The sequence below is a fragment of the Centruroides sculpturatus genome, unplaced genomic scaffold (assembly GCF_000671375.1).
Source record: "Centruroides sculpturatus isolate CEXI.00-Female unplaced genomic scaffold, Cexi_2.0 scaffold990, whole genome shotgun sequence".
Classification (NCBI taxonomy): Eukaryota; Metazoa; Arthropoda; class Arachnida; order Scorpiones; family Buthidae; genus Centruroides; species Centruroides sculpturatus.
The window spans coordinates 300,661-315,303 of NW_019385152.1; the positions used below are offsets into that span (position 1 = coordinate 300,661).

Consider the following 14,643-nt stretch of genomic DNA (forward strand, 5'->3'; position numbering starts at 1 on the left):
TCGAGAGCGCGCATTGTTATAGTTGGCGTATTCGAGTGGATTAGACGTTGGCGTAATGGCGTGAAATGCGATAAATAGGAATGTGGTGAAATGAAATGGAGCAATTCGAATCAATACAGTTAATTCGTAAGAATGGCAAAATCTAGGTGCAGAATCCAAAGCGACGTAAGCCTAAATGTTGTTTACAAAAAGAACAGACGATTGCGGGTTAAAACTCTTAAATCCCGATGGAAGAGAATCGGAATGCGTCCCGAATTAAATCAACTCGATAAGGATAAAACAGATGAATAGAAATTGGCGGACGATTTGGGACGGGAGCGGAGTCGAGGAAGACTCTCGACGCAGGAGCGGTCCGGGAGAATCGTCCATTCGGATTAAAGGGGTGCGAGTGATTTTCCGGAAGACAAACCCGGAGAAGGCGACAATCCGCCTTAGCTTTGTGTTTGCGGCGAAATCCGAAGCGATTACGTTTGCCGGAATCGTCGGAACGGCGGCGGTGGGAGGCGGAAGACCGGAAGCCGTGACGATCGATCCGACGCGACGCGAGAGTTGTAGTTCCGGCGGCGGAAGACCCGTCGGCAGTCGATCTCTGGCCGGACTCGAAACGGTATTTTCTTCGGTCGCACCGCCGACGGAGGATGGTTTGGAGATGCCGAGCCCTTCTCCGACTGTCCCTCCTCCCTCTCCCGCACCCTCCACTCAGTCGCGCCTGCGGAAATCGCACGGACAACGATTCCACCGGCGATTCCCCCAAGTGGACCCCGAAGAACCCCTCTTGGACTGTGAGTACCGCCGACGCCTCCCTCCCTCTCTCCCGCGGCCGTCTTTTCACCTCTCGCCTTCTTCCCGCAGACTATTCGTGCGCCCTTCTGGCCGACATCCTGCTTCAGGGTCAGCTCTACGTCACCGAGAACCACTTCGCCTTCTACTCCAACATCTTCGGACACAAGACTCAGGTGAGCGCTTCCGTTCGCGACCGGAAGTCGCACCCGACCGACGAGTGCGCAGAATCGAACGGAGACGAGGATGGGCGATCCTCATTTTCCTCCTCGTCCTCGTGCCGAGAAGTGGACGAAGATCTCTGTCCGTTTCCTTTCGTTACTTTTTACGTCTCGTAGCAAAATGGCGCCTTCTCTAAGGATAAATGTCTCTCCATTCTAAAATTTCGCATCTCCCATTAAATCGCTTCCATCCACACGTAACGTAGTTACCGGAAAAGAGGATCGAAATCGAATCCAAAATTTAGGCGATTTTTCCTCCGGATATTTCGGGTTTTGCCATCGAAAATCGCCAAATTTTTGGAAAGGTTCCGAGTCGAATCGATTTCGCGGTCTCCCCGGGATACGGATCGATACGTAATTTACGCGTTTTACTCTAAAAATGGGGGAATTTCCAGGAAATCTTTCATATTTAATGCGGATCTCGGGTTATATAAAAACTACTTTCTAACAATAGAAACATTAATAATAATAATCAAGGAAAAGCGCTCGGCCTTGCGTAAAATCTTATTTCCGCGAAAGTACTTTAATCCGGGTTTTCCGCACTCGATTATTCCTTAATCTTCCGAAAACGCCCGGTTATTTCTCTAAAAATTCCCTTTAGTCACGTGTCTCCTTCCTTCTCGATTCTGGTGTTGGGGAGAGGACGGTCTTTCGCCTACCGCGCCACGTCGATACATTTATTACCAGAAAGGTTATTCGAGTTTGGAGATTTGGTGAAAGTTATCGCTCGGCCATTACGAAGGGAAGAACCGACGCCGATTGGTTGCGGTTGACACGGTTCCCAACACTTGGTTACGTGTTAATTACTGTCTCTACCACCATATTTACAGCTATATTTTCGGACACTTTTACGCTCTCTTTACTCGCGTAACCTCTAAATGGATAAAACGATATCGATCCACGCGTTAATTTATCAAAAGTTTCGGCCTAACTCGGACCTATCCTTCCGTAAATGTCGTACAAAAGACATTTTGAAATCCGCACTAATTGTTATTACTGTGTGGCGTTTCGTAATCTCGGCAAAGAAACGGGTGCGCGACTGGAAAGATCCTCCCGTTAACGTTACGTTAAAGTTCTATTACGTGTCTCTGGAGAAATTGAGGGGGATTCTTATCTCCACACCGAGCGGTGCTACCGCTATAATTTTAAAATTTCGATGGAAATTCCGCTCGTTTCCGGTTCCGAACTTTTAAAGACGTCGTCGGGTGACGAACGATTAAATTTCTACTTCGGTAGGAGAAGTAAGCGATGGCGCGCTCGCTCTCCGGCTTATCGTAATTCTCGCTCGATTGAACGGAATAAGTAACCCGTTATGGACGGAGAGCGATTAACGCTACGCTTCGATGCCGCCGCAATTACGGTCTCTCCGACGATAGATATAAAAGCGTGGGACGACGACGAATGCCGAGAAATTTAACGAACGAGACAAAAGTACCAACGTATTCGATGGAAAATGAAGATCCTGGTAAAAAATTGCAGGAAGCGGCGGATGGGCTAAAAATGTCCAGCCACAAATGCCATTCCGTTAACGATTTCGACCGATGTTTTATCGAATTTTCCGTTTTCGATCCAATTTTCGGAATTAGAGACGAACGTAAAAATCCTGGCGTGACTAAATACGTTCGCTAGGTCAAAGGTCGGGTCTGCCAACTAAATTAGGTGCGGGAGGCGGCAACGTAACTGGTTGGAAGGAATCCTTTTTTTATATATTATATAGGCTACATATTTAACTTTTCGAAAATTTTTCTGGCGACTATTAAGGCGGCGCGAAACTGGTAAAAACGATTAAAATGGCAAATTTTGAACTCGTCCCGTTTTGAGGAAGAATGCGACTCTACGAGAAGACGATGGGCTCGGAATAATTATTGAAGGGAAATGGGTGAGAATAGACGATACAGGGATGAGTTTAAAAACGACGACGTACAGGTAGACGGACGGACGTCGCGCGGTGGAAGCTCCGAAGTAAGTGCGAAAGCGGAATTTTTAAATTGCAAAAATAAGTTTAAAACCCTATTTTAATTAGAAATGGTAAAAATTGGAAAGTATTTTGTAATTTCCATAGACGGCGCGCAACGAAGAAGCGTTTTCGGACCTTTCCGATCTTTTACTGGTTGTGGTCAGAGTTCGACGTCGCCGTGGCTAATCCAATAACCCGCGTCGCCGGTATCGACTGCGGCGTGGATAATTCGTAATAAGCTTAATTTCCTGGAGCGTCAGTCGACGGAGATTTAAAAATGTTAATTCTTTCAATTCGGAAACACTCGTTTATAATAATTATTTAAAAGACGATCGTTAATGACGCTTGGCTGCTTTACAATTCTCGTAACAGCTTATTGACGCGCAAACACACAAAAATTTATGGACTCGATTAACATCGACCAAATTAATTTTTAATACTTAAAATTTTGGTTTGCGAAAATATAGATATTACCATTAATTCCTTCTTTGCCACGACTCGTAACACTAACCGACCGCGCGATTTGTTTCGTGACGTAATGGTAACCGACCGTATTTAAGGCGAAGCGCGGCGATTCCCGCTTTGTCGAATTTTAAACTAATTAACGGGAGGGGGAAGTATACGGAAAATTAATATCGGAGCAAATTGGCGCGATCGATATTTCCAATTAAAAGTTTTTAATATAAAATAATTTTCCGATTAACGAAATTTTAATTACCGCTAAAAGTTTCTAGCCGCCATTTTGTATTTTATCCCCAGAATCTGCCGGATATTGTCGCTAGAATACAAAAGTCGTAAACGAATTTTCGTATTACTCCGACCAGACTGTGGCATTTTCTGGATAACTCCGATACAAAGCGAGGATAGAAAATGGATCCCTTTCGCGTACTGTTTTTAAATATGTTTCTCGAATGCCAACGCTATCCACGAAAGGACTAATCATTATTTTCGTTTTGCTTTTTCTTTAAGAAATATTTTGGCACGGGAAAATTAGGACAACCCCTATTTAAGACGGGGTTACCCGCTGTACCTAAAGGAAGCGTGGTAAACGGAGAACAAATTACGTCGTACACGAATCAGTTACGTTCCAACCTCAAAAATATTTTTGTGTATAAATTGTATACAACTTCAACTACTGAAATTTTAGGCATTTTAAAAAAATGATTTCATATAATTTCCCATTTTAATACGATTGTTCTAATTTAATCTTTTCTACCTTTTAGACAATTATGCACTAAGGGTGCGACTACGCAGACGCGAGAGAGAGAAAATATTTGGCGAGACGCGATAAATATCAAAACCTGTCAGATACGTGCGAGAACCAGAAATTCGCTCTCGCCAGCGGTATTTCTCGCTTGTGCGTGGTTTCCTTTGCGAGAACTATATCGCTCGCTACCAAATTCGCGTTCGTAACTGCTTGAATGTTTCCATTTCGTTCGTGTAGAAAGTGGATCGCCGACGACATTTACTGTTTAAATAATAATAATAATCGAAATAGAAAGTTATTCTATATTTCGAGACAAGCTGAAAAAAGCCACGTTCGAATCGTAAGCGCACCGAAAACGAAATGAGCTATAGGACCAGAGCAGCAGAGAGAACTTCAAATCGCGATAAAAACGAAGCGCCGCTATCATATGCTAGAGACGACTTTGTCCCGCCACCGCGAGATTTTTGTCGATGGCTATTACAAAACCGCCATTTTAGTTCTATCGAGGAGTCATACTGCAGAGAATCTTCGGTATTGTTGCCAAAGACGTAGTAACCGAGTTCACTTTTGGGCGAACAGATCCTGATTCCGGTGCGAGAAGTGGTGGAAGTGTCGAAAGAATGCACGGCCAGGATCATTCCGAACGCCGTGGGAATCAGCACCGAGGAGGAAAAGGTAAGGTCGATTTTGGACCCGCCTCGAGGTCGTCCCACTCATCGTCCGTTTTCGTGGCAGTACGTTTTCGGATCTCTGTTGTCCAGGACGTCCACCTTCCAATTGATGAGAAGCATCTGGCTCTCCTCCGCCGACGCCGTGAGTATATATCTCTCTCCCGTCACGCGGACCGTTCCTTACTTTACCATTTTCTTGACCTTCGCTAGGAGTTGAGCGCCGTGGAAGACTCGGAAAGCGGAAACACGTCGTCTATGCTTCCGGTGAGTATTATCTAACTTGTCTTTGGCCGGGAAAGACTACTCGGCGCCATTTTTCACCTATTTTACAGAACGTGACGGAAGACGAAGACAGCGTGGCTTCGGAAAATCATCTTAGACGAATGTCGACCGTCTCCGGAATCGCCTGCCGCCGAATCTCGGAAGTGTCGCTTCCCACGGTCCGTCCCAACACGGATTCCGAGATACGTCCGCTCCGCTGCCGCCGGTCGGGCTCCAGAGGTAAACTCAGACGGTCCTCCGCCGGCCTTCTCCCTTCGTCGTCCTAATTTTTTCTCCCTCGATTTTCAGGTTACTTGGGCAAGGCGGAAGAAATGGTTTCCGGCCTGTACAGGTATCTTTTGCAATTTCTTTCCGTTTTCGCTCTTCTCGGCTGATCGTCTGCTCTCGCAGGTTACCCGGGACCACCTTGCTGCTGCTGCTGACCACGGTGCTGTAAGTGTCGGAGCGCTCTTCTTCCTCCCCGCCTCCGCTAATCGGCCCGTCTTCTTCCCCAGGTTGGCCCTCCTGTTACTCTCCGCCACCGTCCTCCTCTACCGGATAGCCGCGGTCCACCGCCGAGTGGCCATGATGGAAGACAGACAACGACGACGCCTCAGGTAACTAACTCCCGCGCCGCCTAATCCCACCAGACGAGATTAAATATTTCAATTTATCGTAACGCCGTACCCCGTATTTCCTATACAATTGTTTATAAACTGCCGGAACTCGCGTTGCCAACCTTCAACGAAACTATCTTTTCCTCCGTATTACTGAAATTTCCCACCACCACTTCGTGGTTAGAATTTTTGATTTAAATGTTATTTTTGTTACTAAATAGAAAACGCTGAAATTTTAATAGTGGTAGTAAACACTGATTACGGCGTTTTTATGTCGAGGCATGCTTTCAATGCAACGGAGAAAATTTTCACGGCAAAGTTCTCCTTAGCAAATTCATTTTCAGTTGCATGGCGGTCTGGAAACGGGAACGTTTCAGTTCCATTGTTGTTTTTTGTGGTGCAGCGTTCTTTCAATTGCGAAACCATTTACGCAATCGAGCCACTAATTTTCCTTCCCCGCAAAAATGCGAGGCAAGTAACTCGCCAGACTATCTTCCTCGGGATTAACCAACATGGTTGGCAGCCGTCGGCACGACTACCAAAGCCTTAGGCTCCCTCTACCGGCATTTAAATCTTTACTTACTCGTTAAATCTAATACGAATATTTTCAGGTCGTAACGACAAAAATTCGCATTTTGTCTTCATTTAAAAGTTAAATTTAGACAATTAATTAGAAAATTTGTTCTATTTAAAAAGTTCATTTAGCACTTTCATTTTAGAAACGGCAATTTCTCTACTTAAGTGGCAAGATCGACGTAATTAAATATCGTCGAATCTCAGTAAATATCAATTTAAAGGGAAAAACGTTTAAATCGTCGATCGGATGGATTTATGCATTAGTAATGTGGTTCGAACGGGACGCCATTTTATCCACAGGAAATACGCCAGAGCCCCCTGCCGACGATTTTTCGAGAATTATAATTAGATATATCGACGATTATACGTTCCGGTTAAATTCGCTTTGGTCGCCGGAATTACCGGATTCCGATGGGTGTATTGAAGATTTAATTAAGCCACGTTAGAGATGGGCGAATACTTAAGTTAAGCGCGCGATTTAGTTAATTTTATTTAATACTAAAGTTTTAAAATAAGTAAAACTAATTCGTGGTAGTCAAAATAATGACTACCACGAATTAAGCAGAGAGGTGAATGCCGTGTACACTAGCGCGATATCGCAGGTACTCTTCATTTTCGAATCAAATTTTTCACGGACGTTATATTCCACATCTCGAGTATTCGCTAATCCGTAACGCGGAAAAATTCCACGATGCCGAAGCACCGGTATAAACCTTCCCCCGACCGCCGCGCTAATTTTCATTATTTTCAGGAACGCCGAGGGCCCGGATTCGACGGCGGGAATTCGAATCCCGAAGACTCCCTTCGGCACGGACGAGAGAAGCGAGAGGAAGAAGCCCCTTCCCCCTTCCTGGCCAGATCCTCCCGCTCCCCCCTCCCCACCCCTCTTCTCGCCCGATCCGGAATCCGGCGGGGAAGAGGCCGGACGGACTTCCGCCGGATCCGAGCGGCCCACCCGCTGTCGGTCTTAAAAGGGATTCCGTTCGGAATTCCAGAGGACAAGCGCAAGTTTTTGTCAACATTTAATATAATATATATATATATATATATTTATATTTATACTGACACCATATCAAATAAAAATATTGGAATGCACTAGGATTTACAGTTCGGTTTGTGCAAAATAATCAAAATTTCATGTATTTATTTACGTGTCTTCATTAAAACTGTCGAAAAATTTGCTTGTTTTTTGTCGTGTTTTGTAACGGTTGGAGAGCTTCTCGGTCGATGTACACAATAATTTTTAAAAACGGATGTCTGCCGCTTCGACGAGAGAACAAGCGATGGAACCCAGGACGGAACATTCAGATATTAGGTAAAATGCACTGGAACCGGACACAAGCAAACGAATCGAACGGAGTTCCTCCAGTGACAGATTACGGTTCGTCGGACGAACGACGTCGGAAACCGTCTCACACTCGCCGGTACGGATGGTAGCCTTGGGCCTGGCCTCCTCCCCTTCCTCCTACGTGCGGACCGTCGCCCTGTCCTCCTCCTCCGAATCCGGCTGCCAAAACAAAAACAAACTCGTTACTCCCTGCCGCGCTCGCCATTCTCAAAAACAAATACCTCCAGTTTAATCACACGGGCGATATCGTTTCCACTTCCCTACCGACGTTTCGTGGCAATATCGCCGCAGTTATTTCTATAAAATAAAATCTATCCTACGCGTAATTGTTTCGTCCGTATACGCTTAAATATGATAGGGTGCCGATATTTTTCATCAAAAGATTAATTAGCCGGGCCCGATTCGTTATCGGTATTAATCCAAATATCTAACGACCGCATTTATCGGGGTTACGTAATTTAGTCTAAAAATACGGCGGCCGCATCGGTAAACGGGTGACCTCCGTCTGGTGTCGTGGACGAGTAGGTGAGCGTTACGGCGTAACGCTCCACCCTACCCGTCCCTTTCTATGCAAAAACGCCACTACGCCGGGCACACTCTAACCTTTGTTTTACAAAATGCATCGTGTCGTACGGGGATTAGATACGAAAAAAGTCGCGAATGAAACATTTTAAAAAGTTTCTTAAGGTGTTCGGCTACGCGCATTTCGTTAAAACGTGTAATAAATATTAATTTTACATTTCGTCGCACCTTTTAAAACTGCGATTTTTATCGGTCGCAATATTTAGTAGAAAACAAACGAAACTGAAAAATCGAGTTCGTCAACAAGGCACTTGGATTAATGGTCCGCAGTTGCTACCAATAAACCAGTATATTTTTCGATAACCCGGACAAAACTTTAATGTTTAAAAGTGTTTTGTAAAAATTCTTCGTATACGTAAAATTAATCGATCATCATTCTTCGAATTAATAAAGTCCATTACGAATAACATTTAGATAATTTGCAAGTAACCTCACATAACAGTTTCGTAACAAGAATAATAAAAATAAATTTACAAATATTTCCAAAAATATGTTAGACTACAGGATGGCTAAGGCTATTATGGCATGTGCCTACCACTCTGGGAGTACTGGGATAAAATCCAAGCATTACAAATTCCTATGAATTTTTGCGATCAGTCCAAGATATGTGCGATCTCGTCCCTCACCACTTATCACTTACTTTCGGGACTGGTTGAACCCACCACTAATATGGAATTTAACAGAATTTTAAAACAATGTAGTGTCAGATTGTTTGGATTAAAGAGATAGAACAAAGCAATACTTAAACGATCTGTCAAGAAAAATGTGCTTGCCTAGAGGAGGTTGTCTATGCAAAACTAGCCTCTGTTTAAGCGTTAAACACGCGAAAAACCCAAGTTGAACTCAACGTGTACAGTACGTTGGTCAGGCGCGAAACCACGACAGTGTTCACTGGTTTTGTCCATTGACTACTAGCGAGCCTTACTTTGTTATGTAAACTGTATCGAGGATCCTTGTTACTTGAAACCCTTTAATAATTAAATTAAACTTTTTACTATTTTAACAGGTATTCAACGCATTGTATTCCATCTTTAATACATTAATGAATTTGAGCGGTGTAATGGAAAAGGAATCCAAATGTACTTCGCATGCACTTAACAGTGCAAATGGNAAATAATTTATATATATATGTGTTAGTGGAGAAGCAATTCATAAGTTAGTATGGCGTTAAAAAGTCCAGTAATTTTTTCAAGTATTTCCAATCGGAAATACGTATGACGAATCTAAGTTCCGAAACCATTGGAAATTTTTTTTATAAATTAAAAACTTTCGTTACCAACAAATATATACGCCTTTTGGCACAAACGTGGGTTAAGGAGCAGCTATGTTAATAATTGAAATTACTTTAAAAATGAAAATGCCACACAATAATGCAAAATAAGTAACTTTAAACAGTGAAGAATCAGAAAAAAAACGTAATGAGTTAAAAAAAGAGCACGGAAGGCGAGAATGCAAAAATTAGAATCGTTTCCTATAAATCGACGTGTACGCCTAACAACGTCTAATGGGAAATTCCCCACAAATAACGAATTTACCACCCGTCGGACGAGGCTTTTTCTCGTTACCGATTGACGGCGGGACGTTTATGTGATTATGCTATGAACGCGTTGGAACAGAATCTAATGTAAGCAATCGACTCACCCTGACTGCCTGAGATTCCATCCATACCTCCAGTGTAACCTCGAGAAGGTCCAAACCCAGACGCTTCTTGTGGATAACTTCCCATCATACCTGAAGAATAAAAGTCCATATAAATAGATAGTTCTTCAATCTAAAATTTTCCGTAACCGAGTTAGCCTATCAGAACCATATTGTGTTACGAAACAAAATTATCGCATTTTATGTAAAAAATCCTGTATTTCGTAACATAATATAAAGTAAGGTTCTTTAACGGGAAAGTCCTAACCGTTCTATTCCAGTATCCTATTTTCGAGATAGGATGAAATCTGACAATTGTTCTTCCTACGCACTTGCAAATAACCCAGAAAACAATTACATATCGATACTAAGACAAAGATTACTGCCACTTAAATTCAAATATATAGAAGATTCTATCCTACCAGCGTGGGTACGACATTAAAAGCAAGAATGTAGTCGAAATAAATCAAACGTTTTGCACAGGTTTTATTAAACAAAATATACAGTGTAAAAGCTAACGTACATACTGTACAGTATCACTTTCAAATGCGGCTTCCCTCCTCTCTCGATATGGGATCGCTTGCCAAGCGGTAGAAGCTGTGTTTTCGCCACGTCTCTAAGGACGTGTTGCGGCTTCTACCTGTACGGCCGATTAGAACTTCCGACCTTTCGACTTCTCTTTCGTTTAAGGAACGGATAAAATTCTTTGGGAGAAAAGTTAGAAGATCGAAGAAGTGGGGAGCACAGCCACATCCTTCTAGGAGATATTGACCGGAAAATAGGGATGACTTTCGTACCACTCTACTTGCTTTCGCCGAAATACTTCGTGCAGACGGTAGATCTTTATCCATTCCCTAAAATTAGAGCAGTTTGAAGAGTCTCGGATTCCAATTGGCAGCAGAGGTGAAGTCGATTAAACCTATTAAAATTACATCTGCCATTTCAAATACAAATGTTTGCACAAAGTGTGACTACACGAAGATAATATCGTATAAGAGTTTGTATTGTGTAATAAATCCTGTGCCATAATTTTGATTCTACCTTATGAATTGAAAAACAGTATTTACTCTACACAAAGTTTCTCTGAAACATCTTGTTTCTGCTAGTGAATTCTCACTAAAAACTAATTTTCTAGAACAAAAGAAAAACTTAACGAATAGATAAACAAAAGTATAACAACAAAGAAAATACTTTCTCTATCCTTACTGTAAACCAGTGTTATATTATTAGTGTGCAAATATTGACGTTTAATATAGTTTTACCACTTATCTTATCCGTTTTGCTTCTAGTCATGGTGGATTATTGAATTCCTTCCAATAAACTTCAAACTTTATAAAATGGATTTAAATTCAACTGTTATTAAATCTGAAACAAGGGAAAAAAGGGATGGTGCGTAACAATTTTCCTGCAAAGACCAACCTGGTAAAAGAAACAGTTCCTTACTAACCAATATAAAATTCTCGAATTAAAACTAATATTTTCTTTAATAGATACACTGTATAATATGAAATAAAAATGATAATACAAACTCACGTGTTAAAATAATTCTAAATTAATTTGCATAAAAATTTCAACCCTTTAACATACTTTGAAGAGATTTGATTGGTCAGATTATGCTCTGGTATTTTTCATTAATATGTTGAATAAAAATCTCACAAGAATTTTGACAATAAGATAAGATATATTTTGATAAGAAAATAATAATAATAATAAAAGAAGCATTTAAAACGAACCATTGACAATTTGTAAATATCTAACCCAAAGCATAAAGTATATATTATTATTTCATATAATTTTCAAGGCTAATTCTTTTTATAAAGTTTTAATTTTTCATTATCCAATATTAAAATCATCCCACAATCTTCTAATTTTTACTTTAAGGAGGCCATGAAAATTCATTCCATATTTTTGACGCCTTTTTTTAATTAGAAATATTAACGCTGTACACAAAAATACCATTCTAATTATTAAAAAGGAAATTAACTGATGTTTTACAGAATGTTAATATTGTTAAAATGAGACAAAAATTGTTATTGTAGAATTAAAAGAAAATTATAGCTTGTTATTTATGAAGTTATGATACTTTTAGTTTTCTCAAATTATACCAATATGAGAAATATTAAACAATGTTTATCTTGTATCAAATGTTAAAAACAAAATATATAGTCATGCAATGCAAAGTGCTGACTAAATAAAAGTCTATTACCAAATGAAATTTTATACAATTTTTCTATGAAAGCAAGAATTATATTTCTCTAATGGTCAAACTACATAAGAAATTCAAATTGCAATTTATGTACTGTAATGTGCAATTGGAGAAAAATAATGATACAAATAAAATCCAACCTTTAAAATTCAATTCATTAGAATAAAACCTCTTGCCAGAGTTTGAAAGGTTGGAGTATACTTGTATCACAATTTATGTACCTCAGCATTCTTAACTGTTTTTATACTAATTAAACACCCAATTTCAATAATAGAAAATATAATAATATATTGCTACATAAACTAACCACATTTCCCAAACATTTTATATTTTCTATAAAATTTAGATTTCTATTATACAAAAAATGTAGCTTCAATTTTAGAGATCAACAATTTGTCTAAATATTGACATAACACTTGAATTTAATAGGTTCTTAATTTATTAATATTTATAATATAAGCTGAGATACATTTAAAATTAAAATGTTTAAATTTAAAATGTATTACTACTTACTGAAATTGTAATCTGTCTGCTGACCAGGTGGCTGATTTGGTGCGGCACCAGTGGGAGCGGCATTGCCCGTACCCATCGGCTGACCTGGTGCAGGAGGATTTGTTCCCTGTGTGACCGCCGCCTGATTGAAAGGATCCGCTGGAGGTTGCGTGCCGGGAGGACCTCCCGGTGCTGGTGCGCCACCCATCGGAGCCGTAAATCCGCCGTAACCTCCAAATCCTGGAGCACCGGTTCCTCCTACAATTAAAATACAGTAACATTTCAAAAGTATGGCAATGATTTTATGATTATAGAAATGACAATGGTTAAAATGCAAGATATATAGATAAAACCAATACAAACACACAAAGAACTAAATAGGATAAACATAAATTGTACTTAGAAGAAAAAACTTAAATTTAAAAGGAAAAATATTGTGCACATGGCATTATTCAAGTTTCCTATGCTTATTCACATAGTTTTGACATTTGCTGTTAGGTGACAGCAATGCAATTTCAAAATAGCATCTGCAAGTTGCATTCAGAACACAGCAGTGATTAACTGTTTAGGCAGAAAATAACATTAGAAACAATTTTCTATTCTAAAGAATCATTCAAATAAAATATTAATACATTTTAGTAAAAGGTATGAAAGGAAAGTCAATAAAAATTATTGACTTTCCTTAATATAATTTTCTTAAATATTCCTTAATAATGTAATAAGTATTAAATAAGTCAGCGTTGACTTATTTAATACTTATTACAAACATTAGTTTATTTTGCCTAAATTATCTAAAATATTATTGTTTACAAAATTCAAATTATCCAGTTAAATAATACAACTTTGATCATTTTTTAAGTCTCAATTTATAAATTATCTAAAAAGCTAAAAATACATAAAAAAATAAAAAAAACTATTTTGTAGATGAGTTAATTCTCTGAAATGCATACAACAGAAGCTTGGTATCCACATAAGTGGTTTTTGCTGTGCCAAGCCAGAACATAATCATGCACAATTCACAGTTGATATCCACTTTTCAATTTGCACTTCATTTGTATGCTATCAGGAAGGAACAATGATGGATGACTGTAATGCAATTGTCTTAGCAACATTCTTATCCTTTGTGGGAGGGAAAAACATACATGAAAATGATTTTAAAAAATAATCCATCTTTATCCTTTTCACCACTTTTCTAAAAACAATTTCAGGAAAACCAAACTTCTATTAATTTCTCATTTTCAATTGATATATTCATCCACCAAGCCATTTTGTAAAAAATTACATCAATCTATCGTATTTGTTGCCAATTAGAGGTGTCTGATTTTCACGATGAAAAAATATATCTGGCTCAAGCATTTAAGTTATGCTTAACTGTGTGAATTAGATGTGCATTTTTTTCTAGTTGTGCACTTGCAGTGCCAAGTGGTCAAATTGTGCAGCAAAATTTCTCATGTGGCTACCCAGCTTAAACTACATAATAAATTACAAATTAGAATGTAGAAAATATACAGAGACTATTAAGTTTTGAGATAAAAAATTTATACAAGTTTATAATATATACAATTATAGTACAGCATTGTTTATAAAACCCTGAATGGAACTAAAATAAAAAAACAACCAAAAATAGAGCTAACTGTAAGCTAACATGCATAAGACAGCAGAAACTTTTCATAACTCAGTATTACAGCCATTAATAAACATTTCAACATTTAGGTTTTATTTTATCATCATAAAAACATTAGCACTTTTTATTGCAAACCTTTTTTCGAAGTCAGTGTCACTGAGTATACATAATTCAAACACTATCAACAGCAAAATTCCAAAATAATTTTTTGTTTATTCAAGGCTCAAATACCACTGCTAATGGGACATGTATGTCCAATTTTTGCTGTTATAGGTTACTGTAAATGCCTAAACTTTCCATAGATTCTTTACAGTCAGCCAATAATCAAACTACTTTTCTTCTTAGAAACAATATACTCAATGGGGTCTATTTTTATCTTTTAATTCCAGAAATATGATATCTATTATCTTTATCAAAAACATAAATGTGAATCAAATGGTATTCTAATACACACATACACATA

The 14,643-nt window shown here is 39.3% G+C and overlaps 2 protein-coding genes across 8 annotated transcripts in view; one reads left to right on the forward strand and one right to left on the reverse strand.

Annotated features, from left to right (window-relative positions):
• Positions 1–7,403, forward strand: LOC111635515 (GRAM domain-containing protein 2B-like). 2 transcript variants are annotated; one of them, XM_023380494.1, is made up of 10 exons: positions 1–782; positions 853–956; positions 4,745–4,840; positions 4,901–4,978; positions 5,047–5,100; positions 5,169–5,337; positions 5,407–5,449; positions 5,509–5,550; positions 5,613–5,714; positions 7,042–7,403. In XM_023380494.1, exons 1-10 carry the CDS (start codon positions 284–286, stop codon positions 7,259–7,261), a joined length of 1,407 nt encoding a protein of 468 aa, XP_023236262.1. In that variant the 5' UTR covers positions 1–283; the 3' UTR covers positions 7,262–7,403. The 2 variants fall into 2 exon arrangements, with proteins under 2 accessions (XP_023236262.1, XP_023236261.1); XM_023380493.1 differs by having other exon boundaries at positions 4,745–4,978.
• LOC111635516 (spidroin-2-like) overlaps positions 7,404–14,643 on the reverse strand; it is a 24,483-nt gene continuing 17,243 nt past the window's right edge. For 5 of the 6 annotated variants that reach the window (XM_023380497.1, XM_023380495.1, XM_023380499.1 and 2 more), the window contains 3 exons: positions 12,578–12,814; positions 9,862–9,951; positions 7,404–7,797 (listed from right to left, as the gene is read on the reverse strand). In XM_023380497.1, the coding sequence (XP_023236265.1) occupies positions 7,703–7,797; positions 9,862–9,951; positions 12,578–12,814 (422 nt within the window). In that variant the 3' untranslated portion in view covers positions 7,404–7,702. The remainder of the gene's footprint in view (positions 7,798–9,861; positions 9,952–12,577; positions 12,815–14,643) is intronic. The other variant, XM_023380498.1, reaches the window with a different exon arrangement.